A 20,266-nucleotide genomic window follows, 5' to 3' on the forward strand; every position below is an offset into this window, starting at 1 on the left:
AACGATCAAGATAACACTGCGTTTATATGAAGCAGTGCCCTATGCACCATTGGGGTGCGGATAAGGGTTTTATTATTATTATTATTATATATTTATATACTCAACAGTCGACGTTTTTTATTTGCGATTTAATAATCATAAATATTATCTTAAAAGTAGCAAACGTTCAATTGTTATGTGTGATAATAATAAAAATAATTTATTTATCAAAAGTACTTGCGAAAAACTGAAGATGAAATACATATTATTTATTATTATACTGAAACAAAGGTGACCCAAACATACCCAATCAAGGTGAACATTGTCAAGTGATTATTTTGTCGTTCATTGTTATGAAGATATTTTTCTTTTGCCTTTTTAAATGATTTGAATTAACAATTACTGTCTTGTATTGTACATATGCACATGTAGTAACACAATAAAAAAAAACCTTTTAAATTTTCCCCTTCTATCAAGATTTCTTAGTTTCAATAAATTATAAAGTAGAATTTGCAGTGACCAATGAAAGGCCTCCTTTTATATTACTTTATTTTCATATTATTTTTTGACATCTCATCAAAGATGAAGAAGAATATGGAAGTCTGGGCATTTACGGGGCTGACGACCGTCATCGGCTGGTTTAAGTGGCCACTTTACACACGTGTAACATCCACCAATTCTACCCATTATTGACAACCACACTACTCAAATTCTTGGAAGTTCTATATATATGAACCAATTTAGAAACCTTGTTCTTGAATCACTTTATTTTCTTTTGGGACATCTATATTATTATTTTTTCTCTTTTGTTTAGATTTTACTAGGTAAATACCATTATTTTTTAAATTTATTGTGTTTCGATGCATTTCGCATTATTTACAAACACCGAAAATGAAGAAATAGTGGTATTTACCAAGTAAAATAGAAATGAAAAATGGACAGATATTACCGCAATTAATGAAAGAATTGTATTTAGTTTACTTACTCAAATGATTAATAAATACTATGATCGAGACGCAGAGTATTTTTGAAAAAAAATATTAAACACCATCTGAGTACCTAACTACATATTTTTAAAATATTTTATGCGTAATGCATAAGCTTATACCGTATTATTTTGTTCGTTCACTAAAGTCAAGGCGATTAGATTCACAAAGCATAATTTCAAATATTAGCCTAAGCGGGTACCGAACCAGGACCACATGACAGTATTACAGAATGCTCTATTAGGGTCCTATCAAAAGGTCAAAAGTGAAAAACAGATTGAAATAATTAAGAAACCAAATATATGCTATGATGTATTTTAATCGATCAGATATTTTGACACTATTTTATTTGAGGTAGATTTCTATATTATATTTCTACATTTAAAAGTTATCATTCAATAGGTATACGATTCCTGGTTCTGCTGGCGCCGGTTTCACTGTTTTGTGTTGATTTATTTACCGCCATGACCTCCATGGTCTTTTCCATGACCACCGTGGCCACCCCCGTGACCCCCGTGACCTCCGTGGTCTCCACCGTGACCCCCATGATTGTCATGCCCTCCGTGACCTCCTTCATGGCTGTGGCTATCTCCATCACCTGGGAATAAAACAAATGCAACATGAACTGAATATAATTTTATTATTTCACTCGTTTTATTGAAAATGAATTTAGATAAAATAAAATAAAATATAGTACAGGGTGTAGAGTAATCTAACATTAATTTGGAAAATGTACTATCACTTTGGTAATTCACATAATAACTTTGGTACAGGTTTGCTGGATAAATCTTATGATTAAAAATGAGTGAAAATGCCAGCATACTATAAGTGAAAAAATACCTTTCAATGTATTCTTTAGTTAGTAAATACCACTATTTAACACAAGTAAAAGTTAAATTAAAAATGTATAGATTTTACCACAAAGTGACTGCCGAATCAATTAATGAAACAGTACTTACTTGGGTGTCCATTGGTTTGAGTCACAGCAATGAATGCAATGAAGAAAAACAGAAAAATACCCTGAAAATATTTAAAATATTTATTAAGTTTAATAAGTAAGATAATAATAGTTGTGTTGTTTATGCTTAAAAATAACAAACATGTTTTCAAAAATTCAAAAATATAATTTGTCAAGAGAAACTTAAGGACATGTAAGTGATCAATAATTTTTAGAGTTAATAATTAATAATAAAAAATGAAGTAATTACTCACAAAGAACTTCATTTTGCTGTTGTATGCTCACTACTCGCAACTTGCTAATTAAATTCTGATATTGAATCCTTCGATCATTTCAATTTATACTAAAATATTAAATCACCAACGGGGAAATTATTTTTCCGCTGCTACTTGGAAAACGACCTAAAAGTCAAATTCATTTGAAAGACGATCAACCTTTTTTTAAACAAAAAGGTATCTGGATTCATCCGTTTAAAACATCACTGAAATTTCGAAGAAAAACGGATTAACTTAAATTAACAATAATAAAAATATACAATTGATAATCATTATCTTAGTCCGGGTTTATTATGACATGTCATTGGCTACTTTAAGTATTCACTTAAAACATCGTTTAACATTCAATATTGTACCCACCATTCTACCACTGATATCAATTTACTAAAATTTCAGAAATCACATTTATTCACATTTTTAACTGGCTTCACGGGTTCGTTTCCCACTATTTGAACAATTTAATCAAAGAAATATTACTTTTCAATTGGTCAGGGTGTTAGATGTATTTTTTTAAATAAACCTTTCTTTTTCTCATTATCGTACCTGCAGACGAGCCTCTTAAAGGGTGTCCGGTTATTTCCTTTAAAAAAGTACAATTTAGAAAATAAAAGTTTTCCAATGGTTTTCCTTTGGATTTTTTCAATACGTCATTCATTACTCATGAAAACTTAAAATTTAAAATAAAACAAGTAGTCCATAACATGACACCATTCAAGTGTAAACATTTATAAGTATGCAAGATACATATAAACTTGTACCTGGTAATTAAGTATCTACCTGTATAAAGAATTGAATTACATAACGTTGCAAAGCAACAACAATTTTTTTTTAAATTTTGTGTAAAAAATATTAAGTAAATTAAAGACATACATAGAATGATTTTAAATTTTTCAAAAAACTTTTATACTTAAATTATTATAATTTTATGACGTTTGTAATAAAATCGTTTGAATGAATTTAAAAACAAATTTTGAAAAATTATTTTTAATAATTAAATATATAAATGCATATATATTTTAAATACACTCGTTTTTATAAACAGAATCTCGCTATTTAATTGAATTTATAAAATTTAATATTTAAAATATTGCAAGACTGTTGGGAAAGTGGCAACTTATGATAGTAATAATTGGAAAGATACAATCATCTGGTTGTCTATCCTCTCAGCCTATGTCTCAGAAGATTATAGAAATGTGACTAATGGGTAACTGTTACTTTTTCTCGGTTAATATAAATATACAGCTTAAGTTTCCGATATCAAATATATTAGGTGCTTGTAATACGCAATACGCAATAAAATTCGTGCACTGATTGGCGTGATCAACTGTAAATGATCGAATCCAAAAATTGACTCAAATAACGACCTATTTCAAGTAAATAGGTATATAATTCGGTTTTTTAGTTTGATTTTCCATGTCTACCCAAGAACCAATGTATAGTTATTACTTAGTAAATGAAGTCAATGATGTTCACTTAAAATTATTTGTCAATAATATCAATGAATAGCTGCGTCATGGCGTTAAATTTGCACGGATTTGGAATGATTGATTTTGCTCTTTTAGAAGTACCTCCATTTTTTAGTAAGGCCGGTCGATGTCCTGGTTCAATAAATTTGATTGTAATATCATCAACCTTAAATACATGGTATTTACCTATGTAAGCCTTTATTGTATGTAGATGTGAACGTATACAAATTTCCATGACTGATGGAAAACTTTTTGCTATTTATTTGGGTCACCATTTTGTGTATAAAACAGGTGAATTCGCAATTTTCGAAACAGAACCTTCAAGTATTTCAATTGGATCAAAACAATTTGACATCAAAATGAAGATATTCGTAAGTATTTAATTAAATATCACAATTTTCACAAAATTCCAAAAAATCTTTTCTACATAATTTGACAATTCATGGAATCATTACTTAATTATGTTTATTTTATTTATATTAACGTTTAATTTGAAGAACTCCATTTTAATTTATATATTAAATATTAAAATTATACTTTTTTTAGTCTACTTGTAATTGTATTTTATTATTATCATTTCGTAAAATGATTCCACGTAATTTAAAATTAAATTTTCCTTAAATGCACTTTAAATAAACATATTTAACATGATAATTTCTCACCAGTTTTATCTACATATGTATGTTACAAATCGTCACCCTTTATGTAAAGTACAATAGCATTCGTATTTTTTATATTGTTTACTTAATTACTCATTCTCATTTTACCATTATTATCACATAATCTTGTTTTGTTACTTTATGCTTAAATGAATTTTAACATGTTTTTATATATTTTTTATTTATTTTTTTTATTGAAAATTCCTCACTGCCATTGTGATTTAAAAATATGGATGTGACAAATGTTTTTGAAAAGGATTATTCCAGTGATCACATAATATTACCACAACTTCATAGTGTAGAAGTTACCGTATTTGGCCTCCATGCTAGAGGTCCCGGGTTCGATTCCGAAGGGGGTCAAAATAAATATAAGCGTTTTTTCACTCTAATATTTGTTTAATATTACCCTGGATATTGTTATAATATATATTTGATTAATATAAAACTAATAATTGGATGTTTATTTTCACAGAAAACGCTGTTTCTACTCGTCGTGGCTTTCTTAGCGATCTCTCAGTCGGAAGGCAGACCAAGTAAATTTTTTGATGCATGTTAAAAAATCTCTTACAAAAATTGTAGAAGTCCTCACCAAAAAGTTACATTTCCAATATTGCACAAAAATCCTTTTATGCAAATTTGTTCTGTTTACTGAATTCTATCAAAATTGTAATTAAAGTTTTGACAAAACGTGACCAATCTTGTGTTAAACCAATATGAAATCATTAAATCGCACCAAAACGTAACAATTTTACAAGGCATAATTCCTAATGACTTAAAATCATTAACAATGGAAATGTAACGTTTTGGTGAATTGCTCGAATGTAATTGATATTATTTTTCAAATATTTTAAGATCCCCATCACGGAGGGCACAGCTACAGCAGCGAGAGTGGAGATCACCATGGTCACGGGCATGGTCATGGACACCACCATTGATAAATTATTTTCTACATGGTCTTATACCCCTTTATTAACCAAAACGCAATAATAACAGTATGTTTTTTGTACATTTTTAAAAATAAAAACCTTTGATTCTTATCGTGTTGTATTTTTTTTCTTATTATTATATGATGGAAAACGTATTTTTTACATTAAATAAACTACAAATAAAAAAAAGGTACAAATAAAGTTCGTATATATATGTTAAATAGGGTGTAGAGTAATTTTACATTAATACTCTCCTTATCATTCATCGTAACTTTGTGTAATACCACTTAAAACACTGTTTTATGACTACCGGTTTCAGAATAACCATTCCATCATCAATTGTACAGCCTACAGTTGATCTGGTGACAGTTTTTAAGTACCTATTGTTAAACAAAGTGTGAATATATTTTTTAAAGGAACAACCCGCAAAGTCTCAATTAGAGGCTTGTCAGCAAGCAGAATAGTAAGGTTAGGGAAGATGTATGTGAAAAATACATTAAAAATACCCAGACCAATTGAAAATAAATCTTTCTTTAATTTATTTTGCACTTGGCGAGAATCGAACCCGCGACGCCAGTTTCGTAGTCGAGTGCCTAGCCAACTACGCCACGAGGGGAGTGTTAAATAAATATCAAACTGAATAAGCGAGTGCATATTGTAAAAATAAGTTAGTACGCTTTCATATTTTTTATATATGTATACCATATATCGCTCACTCCTTTCAAGAACGTCATAAATCAAAAAAACTTGATTTTTCAGGAGAACGTTTTTAATGTTTAAAAATATAACACAATGTATTAAAAATAAATATCAAGCCGCTTATTGAACTTTTTGCTGTGCAACAGATCTTTTTAGGTAAAACCTGAAGGTTTTTTCTCCATTTGAAAAATATTTAGTACATTCAAAAAAATTATTAAACAATACTTTTTCTTCAAAATGCAAAAACAACATTTTCTGCTCTGTAGTGGGTAAATATTAAGTTAAAAATATGCCTCTTTTGCTGGGATATAGTACATTTTCTGGGTATTCCGAAAACATGCACAACTGAAAATTAACAATTTTTGATTTATGATGTTCTTGAAAGGAGTGAGCGATATGTTTACATAATATATGTTCTAACATATTAATATGTATGTAGGTATATGTATACATATGTATCGTACAATAAATCCATATCTCATGTCTTTAAAGTTTCTCACGATTTGAACAAAATACAGGTTCTTTATTTACCGTTGACGATTAATACGAATATACAGTGTTCAATATTTAGTTGATGACATGGTTGACAAAGATAAGCTGATATCTTTGGTTTTTGAAAGAAAGCCATTGTGGGATTCGAGAGAAAAATACAATAACAACAGGGAATTGTCTAGGAATCTATGGAGTGAAATAGCTGAAGAAATGGGCAGTACGAGTAAGTAATTTGGAGAATAATGTTGCTAATATCATACCTTTTATATTTAAAAAATAAAGGGATTTTTACTATAAATAAAAAATTAAATATATCCACTATTATTTGTCAAAATTTTACATGTTAAAGACAATATTTAAAAAAAATGCAAAATGTATCTAGAATGTATCACAATACGATATTTTTTGGTCATAATTCGTATTTACAACAATTTGTCCAAATACTTGTTCACAAAATCTGGATAATCTCCAAATATAGGAGTTATTTTCATATTATTTTTTGACATCTCATCAAAGATGAAGAAGAATATGGAAGTCTGGGCATTTGCCGGGCTGACGACCGTCATGCGCTGGTTTAATAATTTGTACTGTAAAGCATTTAAATTTTTAAAAATAAGAATGCATTTTTTCGTTCTTGGTACATATTCTTTTAAAATAAATAGTTTTGAAAAATTTGAAATCGATATAGTGATGTACATAAGCGTGAGAATTATTCCTAGTGCGAGGATTTAAAAAAAACGACTAATCGGTGTTTGGTCGTTTACGGTTGGCATCGAAAAGCCGACTCATCGGCTTTTGGTAGTTAATGTGTTAACTAGTATGGACGCTATCCTCGAATTTTATATTATCACGTAATGACAATAAAATTCATCAATGTTTAACTGAAATTCGTGACTAAAGTGCTTACATAGGTATATAAATTTAACGTATATTTTTATAGGTCAAGAATTGAAAACAAAATGGCAGAGGCTGAGGGATCTTTTCAGAAGAGAGTACTTTAAAAATAAAAAGCTAGCAAATGGCGATTCAGACATACCATGCTCGAGTTGGAAATATTACCAGCAACTTACTTTTTTGATTGACGCCTTGAAAAAGTCAGACACGAATGCTGCTGTACAGGATGATAACACAGACGATAGCATGAACCCCGAAATACGAGAGGAATCAGTGTCCAATGACATAACCAGTGGTCCACGTGTCTCGGGTGGGAGGAAACAGAAGCAGAAAACACAAGCTACAGTTCAAGAAGATGAGGATTATTATTTTTTAATGAGTTTGCTGCCGCATTTACGATATATTCCGAAAAGAAGGAAACTTTCCGTACGACTCAGGCTGCAGAAAGTTTTGATTGATGAAGAAGATGACGAATTACTTACATAAAGCAATATCGTGTAATCAAAAATTAATCTTACGAATAATATAATTTAAAAAAAATTAAATCAATTTCCTATTTATTTAATCTTGACAACCGATTTCTCAATTCTCTCATGTACTAAAATGCAACATAAATGTGGAATTGTTCAATTGGCTTTTTTTTAACGTAACTATTTTTGTTAATGTAATGTAATGTTTATTATTATTAATGTAACTTTTGTTTATTATATCATTTTTTTATATGTAAACTCTACAATTCCCGACAAATAAAATAAATATAATAAAAAATGAATAAATATATGATACATCAAATAAGAGGTCCTTAAGCTGCAAGGTCGATAACAAAATATTTTATTGTACTTGTCTAATAAGGGAGTACATCGTATATAAGAATAAATTAATTGTATTTTGGTGCGTTTTAATAACTTTTTAACCTTAAGGTATATTTCTTCATTTATTCATTTACTGATATTTCAAAAATATGAAGAAGAATATGGAATATGGAATATAAATAAATAAAAATAATAAATAGCTCTCCCCCTCTTCAACCTTCAACGTCCCACTCTAAAATTTAGGAGTAGCTTCACATTCGGTGTTTGAAAATGATGCGGAATGCATCAAAATACTTGTCACTAAGTAAAACTTAAATTTGAAAAAGAATAAGTCTAGGCATTTACATAAGGCTGATTTAAGTGATCACGTACACGTGAAACATTCCGCATTCATGATTGACAGCCATCCCACTCAAATTTCGGAAGAGATTATAATTATATTAAATAATATATAAATATTGTGTTTATATCTATTGTGAATATTCTTTAAAATATAATAAAGTAATAAAGGCAAATTTTTTACCACTTATTGTAAACCCACTATAATAATAATAATAAAACCCTTACCGCACCCCAATGGTGCATAGGGCACTGCTTCATATAAATGCAGTGTTATCTCGATCGTTTACACATGAAGGAAAGGTGATCAGCCCTCCACTTCAGGTACCAGTCCAGTGTAATATTGAATAAATATTAGAGTGAAAAAATTGTTATTATATTTATTAAACCCCCCTGGGAATCGAACTCGGGACCTCCAGAATGGTAGCCGAGCATGCTGACCATTACACTACGGAGGCGGACGAATAATAAATAGGTATATTGAACACTTTTACGAATCATTGATTTTCATATCTCTTAATTACTTGATTATTTTAAAAAAATAAAGACATCTTGGATTAAAATCTAGTTTGAATATTTTATGATTTATATACATGTACCTAAATAAAATATTATGGAGCCCATGTGACACGTATACTATAATATTTTTGTATGTAAGTTCCTAGTAATAATAATTAATATTCAAGGTGCGATGGCCAAATGACTTCAATGACAATGTATGCCATTGGTAAATGCGCACGTAATACATTGAACTCATATTTCAAATTCACTTTTAAATCTATAAAATTAATCTGTGCGTCTAATTAATTCTTTATTATTATTAATATGAGTCTTTCCTCCATCGATTTACAACGAATGAAAAATTTTCTCACTTCACTCACAGAAAACTAACAGTAAAATATGAAGTTTATTAAACATTGAATTTTATTAATCTCTAAACAAAAGTAATTCATCTCATAATGCACTGCTCTTTTATATATATCTCTAGTCAGTCCCAATGTCCCCTTTTTTAATATTCGTTTAACAAATGGCTAATTAAAATCTATTGGAATTTCGAAGGCCTTTTGTATATATTTTTTCACTATTCATGTAATTAGCTACTGTAATTTATATGCATTAAATTTTGTACTAAGTCGTAAAGTAAACTAATTCTTACTATAGGATAATCTACATTTAATGTATTTTTGTATTTACATAATCATTATAGACTTCTTGTAGACAAGGAAATCAGTAATAGAATATTATTATTATGCGTTTATTTCTTTAAGCAAAATATTTGTAATTTAATTTTAACAAATACAAATTTTTTTTTAGGACTGATAACATAAGACAATTTCCACCCAAGGAATAATAATTTTAAAAAAAGTTTTGAAATGGTCAAATTCAGTAATTGACGGCTTAAAGACCACTTTTTTTAATTAATTATTGTTAACACAACTAATTTCGAGAACTACACATGTTCTCATCAAAGAGTGAATAGAAATTTAGTGTTTTCACCTTTATTGAAAATATGGTATCTGTATTTCTCGAAACTAGTCGTGTTACATTACATGTATAAACTCTTATGGTAGTCTTATACAAGTGTTTTGTTTTTATATTTATAATAAATAGGTATTCACATCAGACATTAATATAAAAAATATACATATTTATATTTTTTTTAATTATTTTTTTTGTTAATGTAAATAATTACCTTAACCTTGTCATCATCAGGGCTAAAACCCTGATGATGACAAGGTTCTTGTTGAAATCGGTTGGAGAAAAAATGTAATAAAAAAAATGGTTGAAAACAAAGTGGTTTTATTTTATAAACATTTTTTTTCAATTGGTAGTAAGATATTGCTCATGGAGCGATATGCCCCCGACATACATACAAAAAGTTTTAAATCTTACTTGATGCCTCTCCAATTGGGGTCCATTACTGGAACAATCCTTCGCCATGGCTATGAGATCTTTAGCACATTGATATTTACTCTTTCTGTCGATGCCTCAGCCTTCACCATCATTATTTCCTGAAAAAGTAATTAATAATTAATAAAAATAATAATAATTACACTGGCCAACAATGATTTTGTAACTGAAATTTCGATGACTGATTTGGACTAAGTTAGTCGTTTTTATTCAAAGTCTATATGGTGACACGCTCGTATCACGTCAAGTTTTGATGTTACAGTCATATTATTGTTTGTATGGACTCCATACATTGAAACCGCAAGAGTGGTGGGTATCTAGACATGTTTTAGTCTAAGGTCTAAGGATTAAAAAAAGTATGGATAATTATGGAGTAACAGTGAAAATATATGTATATATATATATATATATATATATATATATATATATATATATATATATATATATATATATATATATATATATATATATATATATTTTAAATATACTAACTTATTGATATTGAATTCGATAGAATTATGTGTTTATACATATTTATACATAAATAACAAGATAAACTTTAGTCAATATCATAATTAAAAATATCCATAACTAAAAAATCTGAAGTGCTACATTTTTTTGCTTTCATTTTTTAATTCAGCTATGCAAAGTGCATAAAGGTCAGGTATTTTCATGCCAGTTACAAAATAAAAGTTGTAAATTGTTGGCCAGTGTAATCTTTAATAGATTGAAGCAGTTTGGGAAGCTCTGTTTATTCAGACGTCAATATGTTTTGATCACTGGATATAATTATTCCACGCGTCCTGACTCATAATCGGATGGTACTGCAGTGACAATGAACACTGTATACCCCGGCAGAGACATACAATACATGTAATATAGATATGGCTAATCCAACCGCAAGTGGCGATGTTCTTTATGCGTGGAATGTAAACTAGATATAATTATTTTTCCCGTCTACATTGTATAAAAGGAAGTCAGACGTCCATCGACTGCACACTTTGTCTTCCATCTCAGGCAAAGGAAGAAGATAGTGTCCTGTCTCGAATTTATTTAGTAATACCTAATCAATCAACATGAATACCTTCGCTTGCGTTTTGGTAAGTGAAATACTTAGTCCTAGAAATCATGCAATTTTGTGCACATAAAATGTGAATTTCACAAAAAATGTTTTGGCTATCAATTACTGAGGCTCTGTGTACACCAGTTCAAGCAAATTTTAAAAACTAATTTCTAATTGAATTATAAATTATTTAACATTAAATAAAATGAAGTAACAGTTTGTTTAAAATAATTTTACTTACCTATTAATTAATTTATAAATATGCACAGCTCACTAAACATTTTGAGTGAAGAAATGTTACACCATTGAAATAAATTATTGCGCAATTTACACTATTTATTTTTTATGTTTTATTTTTGTTTTACTAACCAGTCAGTTAATTATAAACAATATATCTTAATGTGATACCAATACAGTCAAATATAATAACTATATATCGTTGCCATTGAAGAAATATTCCAAATAAAAATTTCTTGATTAATAAAGAAATTTCAGTGTAATAGCTAGTAGCTAGTACTAGTATATTGCTGATATATTACAGGTTTTAAAATGTTTTAATCACATTAGTGTATTAGTTTACATACCATCATTAATTTCAAAGAAATTTTGTTTTTATGACACTTAAAACAGAAGCACACTACGTTGTTATTTTTCCCTACAATTTTTCGTTTTGTTTCGATATTGCACAACAATTTACGAAAATTATCCTCTTGCATTGCTAGATTGTAACAATATGTATTCTTTCTTCTTGTTGTATAATGCATTTTCACTATTCAAGAGAGTTATATCCAAAACAACAATATTATTTAACGTCCTTAATAAATATTACTGTTTTTTAGTAAACAGCAAATATTTGCATTTATAATAAATCGCTCACTCCTTTCAAGAACGTCATAAATCATAAATCGACAATTTTCAGTTGTGCATGTTTTCGGAATGCCCAGAAAATGTACTACATCCTAGCAAAAGCGGCATAATTTTTACTTAATATTTACCCGCTACAGGGCAGAAAGTGTTATTTTTGCATTTTGAAGAAAAGGCATTGTATAATAATTTTTTTAAATATACTTAATATTTTTCAAATGGAGAAAAAACCTTCAGGTTTTACCTGAAAAAATCTGTTGTGCAGTAAAAACTTCAATAAGTGGCTTGATATTTATTTTTAATACATTGTATTATATTTTTGAACTTTAAAACCGTTCTCCTGAAAAAACAAGTTTTTTGATTTATGGCGTTCTTGAAAGGAGTGAGCGAAATATCAACTGTCAACGTGACGTTTTCAGAACGAAAGAATCCTTGTCGAGTGTTTTAAAATTATTGTTACATGTAACGAAACGGGTTGCATTTATTTCGATTAGAAGTAGGTACATGGAGTACAAAGAGACGGTAATTTATCAAACGAATTATAATTTTAATACAATTCAACATTTTTTTAATACAACGTTGAAATTCGGAGGTAAATAATTTTAGGAGATTTAAGATTCTGAATAAACGAATATTGACCTTTGTATTTATATAGATAGTCATACATTTCAAGCACCCTTTGGGTAAGGACTCGACTGCAAAACTGGCATTACGAGCTTGATACTCGTTAATTGCCAAATAAATTGAATGAATATTTATTTTCAATTGGTGTGGTTGTTGTCACAGTGTTATCTTGATCGTTAACACGAAGGAAAGGTGATTAGCCCTACGCTTCAGGTACCAGTCTAGGGTAATATGGAATAAATATTAGAGTAAAATCACTTATATTTATTTGACCCCCCTGTGAATCGAACCCGGGACCTCCAGAACGGTAGCCGATGCTGCTAACCATTACACTACGGAGGCGGACATAGATAGACATAAGTAGAGGCTTTGTCGGTTATTCCTTTACAAACAAACAAAAAACAGAAAGACATTCTACTATTTAAAATCTGTCAAATTTACCAACATTGAAAATTTACAATTCAAATACCTGAAAGCGGTCAGGTCATGGGTGTGGAAGAGGCGAATAATGTTGGCAAAGACAGAGTGGTGTGGCAATCTATTCTCCTTGTCTACTTCTGCAGTGAGGCGACGTGATGGTTTGTAAGTTAGTTATTTAAATTTGCCAATGCTGTCGCGATTTATTTTAAAAACGGTGACAAGACTAGAATCGTGCATTGATAGAACATTTAGCATTATTTAGATTGATGCTGTATTTGTAATCTATTTTTATTATACTATGTGTGGATAACATTTTTTTTTACAGCTCGTAATCCTTTCGACCGCCTTGGCGCTGCCTATGAATGAAAGGGATGGTCAAAAACCCTTTTACACCCTCTTCGGACGCCGCTTCCAAACAAGCACCCAAGCCCCAGCATCTCAAGAAAATAGCGTTCCCAATATGCCATCCATACTAACAGCATCAGATCAAAAACCTATGGACCATGATGACACTCCATCCATGTCTGATATGACCATGAGAACTCTAGAAGGTGACCACGACCAGGAACAAGACGTCACCACAGAACCGATCGAGCAGATGCAACAAGATGACTGTTGTGGGGTAACAGGTATTCATGAACGCGCACATGATCATACAAACGCTGATGATGACGAGAAAAAAGGTACCTAACTCATTAAAACTTCCATCTTCTAGTACCTACCTATTATTAGCGGTTATCATATTTAGCTGTCGTGCATAAGTGCTCTGTTAGGTTAGGTTTTTAATACACCAAAAATTGGTTTTTAAAATACCTTCGATCTTTTTCGACGCATATTTCCTTCTTCTTCTATTCGTGTCATGTCAGGTCCCCTTTACGTCGACTATCACTTGAGATAATTGTCCTTATTTTCAAATAATTGAAAACGGTGCAAAGGCGGTGAGTTGACATAATCAGGAGGATTACTCGAACATAAGGAAATCTGGAGATCGGGGACTATTAATAACGGTCACTACCAATCTATAGTATTCCAGACTCAACATAAAAAAGAGTGCGAGACCACGCTCTTCTGACTTATATAGACTCTATGAGTACCTACTTTTAAAATTATCAAAAATATACCAAAATGTACAAAATGTGCCATCAGCATGTTATCAATATAGAATTCTAGAGGACAACCCACAGGATATCAAATTCTGATCTACATAATATTTTATCTAATTTTAACTTAACCGCCATCGATTATATACGGAAGATAATGCGATAACTACGTTGTGTAGATAACTTTTACCTTACTTCTATTCACAAATAAACAAATATTAATTACTTTCCTTTTCATTTTTATTAACTTCCTGATACTGATCAACAACCGGGTTTAAAATGCTGTTAGAAATAAAAGTTCAGAAATTAAATTTAAGCTGTCGTTAATTCGTAAACTTCCATGTTTAATCGATGCCCTAAATCGATTTCTCTTTTATTAAACTATCGTTTAAACGATTCATTTATTTATAAAGAAGTCTCAATATTTTGTTTGATTCACCAATTTATGTTATTTTGAGTAAGAAACAACCCTTTTTTCTATTATTATCAAAATCTACTTTTAAAAATGTACTTATTACTTAGTATGAATGCCTTTTGCTTATGCTTGGAATAGCTCTGATCCTAAACCAAAATATTTATTTACTTTCTAGATATGGATGAATCACAAGAACACCAAAAAGGAGAGGAATCCCAAGATTCTTACGCCAAAATATATCCAAACTCAGTAAACGAAGAAATTCCAGAAGAAGTAGAGACTAAAACTCCAGATAGATATAATGGACCAGAAATCAGCAGGGACTTGAAGCCTCCCCACGAAGAAAGCTCTTGGGCGGACATCGTACCAAAAGTAACAAGCCAAGAAGAAGTCACCAAGGATTCCTCTGACGTCGACAAGACTATGAATGAAGAAGCGATGACTAAGACACAATTTGAAACTAAAAGAAAGATGTTCATGAATAGTCCTAGTCCTTATGATAACAAGTAAAATAGAATGACTTATTTTGATTTTAAAATTTGTATTTGTATAATTGCAAGAAATTATCAAAAATAAAACGATTGACGAAGGAATTAGCTTTACATTTTTATACTGAAATAAAAAAAAGAGATTTTACAATGTTCACTGTTTTTATAATTTATATTTGAAGCACTAATTTTGTGATTTTCCATTTTATATTTAAAATGTAACTTTGTTTTAAAATCACTATAAACATTTTATTATAACTTAATTATAATGTTTACCGGTTTCGAAGCTAACCGCTTCTTTATCAAGACTGATTATTAATCATTAATCAGTCATGATTATTAATCAGTCTTGATTATTAATCAGTCTTGAGTATTAATCAGTCTTGATAAAGAAGCGGTTAGCCTCGAAACCGGTAGACATTATAATAAAGTTAAAATAAAACATTTATAGTGATTTTAAAACAAAGTTACATTTTAAATGTTTGAATTAAAACATCTGATTACAAATGATCTAGAGTTGTTTTACAAGTTTAGCTTATTATTTTGTTGCAGAAATACCTGTAAATTTTAATAATAATAATATTTATTCTAGCTAGACTAAACGTTGGGTAAAATACTTTTCTTTAGCCTTCTGTCCTCTTTGCAGGATATAGGCCTCTTCCGTATCCTTCTATTTTTTTCGGTATGTTACTGTTTGTAGCCAGTTTCAACGCCCCACAGCGGCCATGTCGTCGGACCATCATTTTTGAGGTCTTCCGACGCCTCTTTTATTCTCCCAAGGTATCCATCTCAAAATTTTAGGGGTCCATCTCATGTGGGGTCCGTGCAGTACTGAGTCAGCCGTATTTTGGATACAACTACGGTTTTAAACAATGTAATAAATAAGAAACAACAAATAAGTAATAAAACAAATAACATCGAACAATTGTGTATACTCTACATATTACCTACCTTTGAATTCATCATTAGGTTCAAGATATACATATGAGGAGAATAGAACCATCCAGACTCCCCCATATTGCACTGCACGGACAACCCCAAGGTAGACGACTTCCGGGCATACCACCAGAGATGGATCGACAGCTAAAAATCGACATCGCAGAATCCTAATGAGCTAAACCCTCTTAAAACAGGCCACGAGGCCTACACCAAGCAGAAGAAAAAGAAGAAAAAAAAGTGCATCATGCGATGTAAATAACGAACCATTCCTTCATCGGCATTGGGAAATGTACGTATATTTATTTTAAGTACCAACTCACTCTAAGTATGCATCATTTTAATAAGTAGGTAATGTAAAGTTTTATGTATATGCATATATTTTAATGCATATATCTCTTTGATATTATAAATTATTTATTTTAATTATAGCATATGTAATTACTTCATTATATACACATACGAAGGATTATTCATTTTGCTATACTGGCCTTCTGATGTGTCTACGTTCTTGATTAATGAGGTGAGAAATACCTTGAGTTATCTATATTACAATAATTATATAGATACATATAAATAAAACTAACGTTCAAATTAAATCATTAAAATCGCTTAGCATCTTAATCCACTTAGCATCTTCCGTAAATATTGGATTCACCTATTATCATTAAAAATCTTTAAATCTAAAATTCTTCAAACAGACACCTTTTCTTTTAATATATTATTAGATTAAAACCGATATTTTTAGCTTTTCCACTTTATTTAAATAAAGTGGAAATAAAGTGGAAAAGCTAAAAATATTGGTTTTAATCTAATAATATATTAAAAATGCAATTCCATCACAAAGTGTCAGTGGATAATATAAACCTTTTCTTTTTTAACGTATTTTTTTACATGCTGACATCTCAATATAGGTGAGAAAAAATTAGGTTATCACTTATCCCTTAATACACTTGCAAACATTCGCCATTACACTCGTGTTTTTTTAACCCTCATCCGCACTCAATGGTGCATAGGGCACTGCATCATAGCGCCGAAGTGTTATCTTGATCGTTAATTGCACGAAGGCAAGGTGATTAGTTCTGCTCTTCTTGTACCAGTCCAGGGTGATATTAAATAAACATGAGTGTGAAAATCACCAATATTTATTTTAACCCCCCCTGGGATTCAAACACGGGACCTACAGCACGGTAGCCAAACGCGCTGACCACTACACTACGGAAGTGGACCAATGTTACACGTGTATAAAGTGATCACTTAAACTAGCTTATGACATGTCGTAAGCCCTATAAATATCCAGACTTCCATTTTCTTATTCATATATGTTGAGATGTAAAAATTTGAAATAACCCCTAGAGTGACGAAACCCAGATTTGTGACAAGGATTTGGACACCCAAAAAATGTTGTGAACAAAATTATTATTTGTTTTGAATGTATTTTTTGGAGTAATAATAAAAACGAAACCAATATTTTATTCCTACACATTTTATAATATTATATAAAATAATCAGAATATGAAATAATAATCATCTCCGTTAAATGTCTAGCGCCATCTACACAAACTTTTCTGAGTCTGGAAAAATGTGGAAATGATTGGTAGATCTGCGAGCAATAACATAAGTTTGTTTTTGCTTGTTTAATGCGTGTTTACAAGAGATGGCGCTGTTATCCGTAAGTCTGTTTAATATTTATGCCAATATCTAATAGACAACACGATATGTATTTACTATTTGCTTGAGTACAGTCTCAGTTTTAAAATAGTAAGCTTACAATGCTTGAATATTTTATAAACTGTCTGATTTCAAAGACAAATTTTGATAGAGCACCTGATAATTTTGTGTAAGGGAACGTTTTTTTTTCTTCTAAAGGAATAACCTGCAAAGCCTCTACTTTTAGAGGCTTGTCTGCAGATATAATAGTAGGGATAGGGAAAATAAATGTGAAAAATACATCACTAACACCCAGACCAATTGTAACAAATTTTTCTTTAATTCATTTTGCAGGGAATCTTGGGAAATTTTGTCGGGAATCGAACCCGCGACGCCAGTTTCGCAGTCGAACGTCTACCCAACTACGCCACGGCACCTGTCTTGTTGATTTTTTTGGTAAATTAATATAGTTACATTTTTATACAATTTCCGTACATTTCTACTTAATACAATCTTATAATTTTAGTTGCGCTGAGCCTTTCAAAAAAAGAGACTGACCTCTTATGCTTGGAGAGAGACATTTTTTTATGTCATATGACAGCGGAACTTGATTTAATGAAACAGCTGATATAAAGAATACATACACCATTATTCGGTATGACAAATCAGAAATGACTTCATCAAATTAAAGGTCCCATCTTATAAGGATAAACCTTCTTAAAACTCATCGTATCATGTACGTACATTTTAAGCAAGTATGTGATGTGAAATATTTCATATCCCTTTTATACATTTTAAAACAATTTAACAGAGATGCTATTCAGAATTGGTATTTAGGTCATATGATTTCCACGAAAAGTGCATAATGAACTCATTGTATGTTTCTTGATCAAAAGTGTAGCGCGATGCTTTCAATGGTTGGAATTTAAAGCACACGCAACAAACGAAGCAAAGAACTAACTAATTGAAAGGTTCCTAAACTTATTTGACCCTTAGCCCCCCTTTCAGTCACAAAATTACACAAGGGCCCCCTGAAAATGTACCCTTATTAAATCAAATAACATAGAAAATTGTATAAATATTGGGAATGGTATTGGTTACTTATACCCGATTTTTACGAGTATTAGTTTTTATTTTATTTTAAATATAATATATAAGAAGCTACAAATACCCAATACGAAACCGATTTGTCGACTAATTGGTCTTAAAGGATCGAATCCAAAAACCGGATTAAGTAAAATAAATCGTTATTTATTTAGGTTTTTTTTTTAATTCGATCGCCCATGTCTATATTGCACATTATTTATTTCATTCGAAATACAAGTTTATCATAATATTTTTTAAATACAACTACCGTGATAAGAATGAACTGTTTTTTATTGAATGAATTTTTTTTCATAGTTTAGGATTTTTGAAGAAAAAAATCATTTTCAAAAGCTTGGTCAGAAAATTATATTAAAAAGGGGAAAAGCTGTCGCCATACGGCAAATTACTAAATCTTCAAAACGCAATTTATGGATACATTGGAATACTAGTTATATGTGTGTTGTACACTTGTTCACATAAAATTGACCTTTAAAAGTCGACACTTACATTACAGGTTTCTTGTGCAAAGCTCCAGAAGGCTTTATATATATGTATATATATATATATATATGTATATATATATATATATATATGCGGCTTTACATATATGTATATATATATATATATATATATATATATATGTATATATATATATGCATATATATATATGTATATATATATAGTATTTTTCAAATATTTACCAATGTTTTTTGTTTATTAATTTAACCACCTCTACTAGTAAAGGTGATTTTTTATTTATTTAAACTAATCCAATGTTTATATGTATTTCAAACTACGCATGTAATATTATTTACATTAAAAATAAAATAAAAACTGTTTTTGTATTTTTAGCAGTAATTAAAAAATAAAAGTGGAATTCGATCCAATAATTTGGTTTTATTTTGAATGCATTACCAAAAAATCAAATATGGAATACTACCAACTAGCTGCATTTAAAATAAATTTGTATTTTTAGTCGCAGGGTTTTTCTCTAAATTGTGTTGTAAGCTTAGATAAGAAATTTCTCTGGAATATATATTTTAAAAATTATCATTAACGTACCAACTAAAGATTGCTTTCACGGTCAAGCAAATTTCTTTGAATCAAAATGATATGGCTGTAACTTAACAGGAATTGACCAACTGCCTAGTTAAAGAATTGTGATTAAAAGTGCGGGAAAAATACAAATATTGTACGACGCCATATGAATTCTACGAAGTAAAG

General features: G+C 30.0%; 2 protein-coding genes and 1 long non-coding RNA gene across 4 annotated transcripts; 2 read left to right on the top strand and 1 right to left on the bottom strand.

Moving 5' to 3' along the window:
- Positions 1-1,274: 1,274 nt before the first annotated feature.
- Positions 1,275-13,679, bottom strand: LOC148311810 (uncharacterized). 2 transcript variants are annotated; one of them, XR_015839336.1, is made up of 5 exons: positions 12,044-13,679; positions 10,379-10,497; positions 2,178-2,324; positions 1,925-1,985; positions 1,275-1,563 (listed from the first exon to the last, which is right to left on the bottom strand). It is a non-coding gene; the product is annotated as an uncharacterized LOC148311810 (long non-coding RNA). The 2 variants fall into 2 exon arrangements; XR_015839337.1 differs by lacking the exons at positions 10,379-10,497; positions 12,044-13,679 and having other exon boundaries at positions 2,178-2,501.
- On the top strand, positions 6,528-7,820 carry LOC148311811 (uncharacterized). Its single transcript, XM_088278365.1, has 2 exons — positions 6,528-6,663; positions 7,381-7,820. Exons 1-2 carry the CDS (start codon positions 6,528-6,530, stop codon positions 7,818-7,820), a joined length of 576 nt encoding a protein of 191 aa, XP_088134491.1.
- LOC148311812 (uncharacterized) lies at positions 11,391-15,525 on the top strand. Its single transcript, XM_088278354.1, has 3 exons — positions 11,391-11,496; positions 13,693-14,050; positions 15,058-15,525. Exons 1-3 carry the CDS (start codon positions 11,473-11,475, stop codon positions 15,390-15,392), a joined length of 717 nt encoding a protein of 238 aa, XP_088134480.1. The 5' UTR covers positions 11,391-11,472; the 3' UTR covers positions 15,393-15,525.
- The last annotated feature ends 4,741 nt before the right edge of the window (positions 15,526-20,266 follow it).

This window comes from Brachycentrus maculatus, unplaced genomic scaffold, assembly GCF_059751285.1.
Source record: "Brachycentrus maculatus isolate JH-2025_06_01 unplaced genomic scaffold, ASM5975128v1 h1tg000056l, whole genome shotgun sequence".
Lineage (NCBI taxonomy): Eukaryota > Metazoa > Arthropoda > Insecta > Trichoptera > Brachycentridae > Brachycentrus > Brachycentrus maculatus.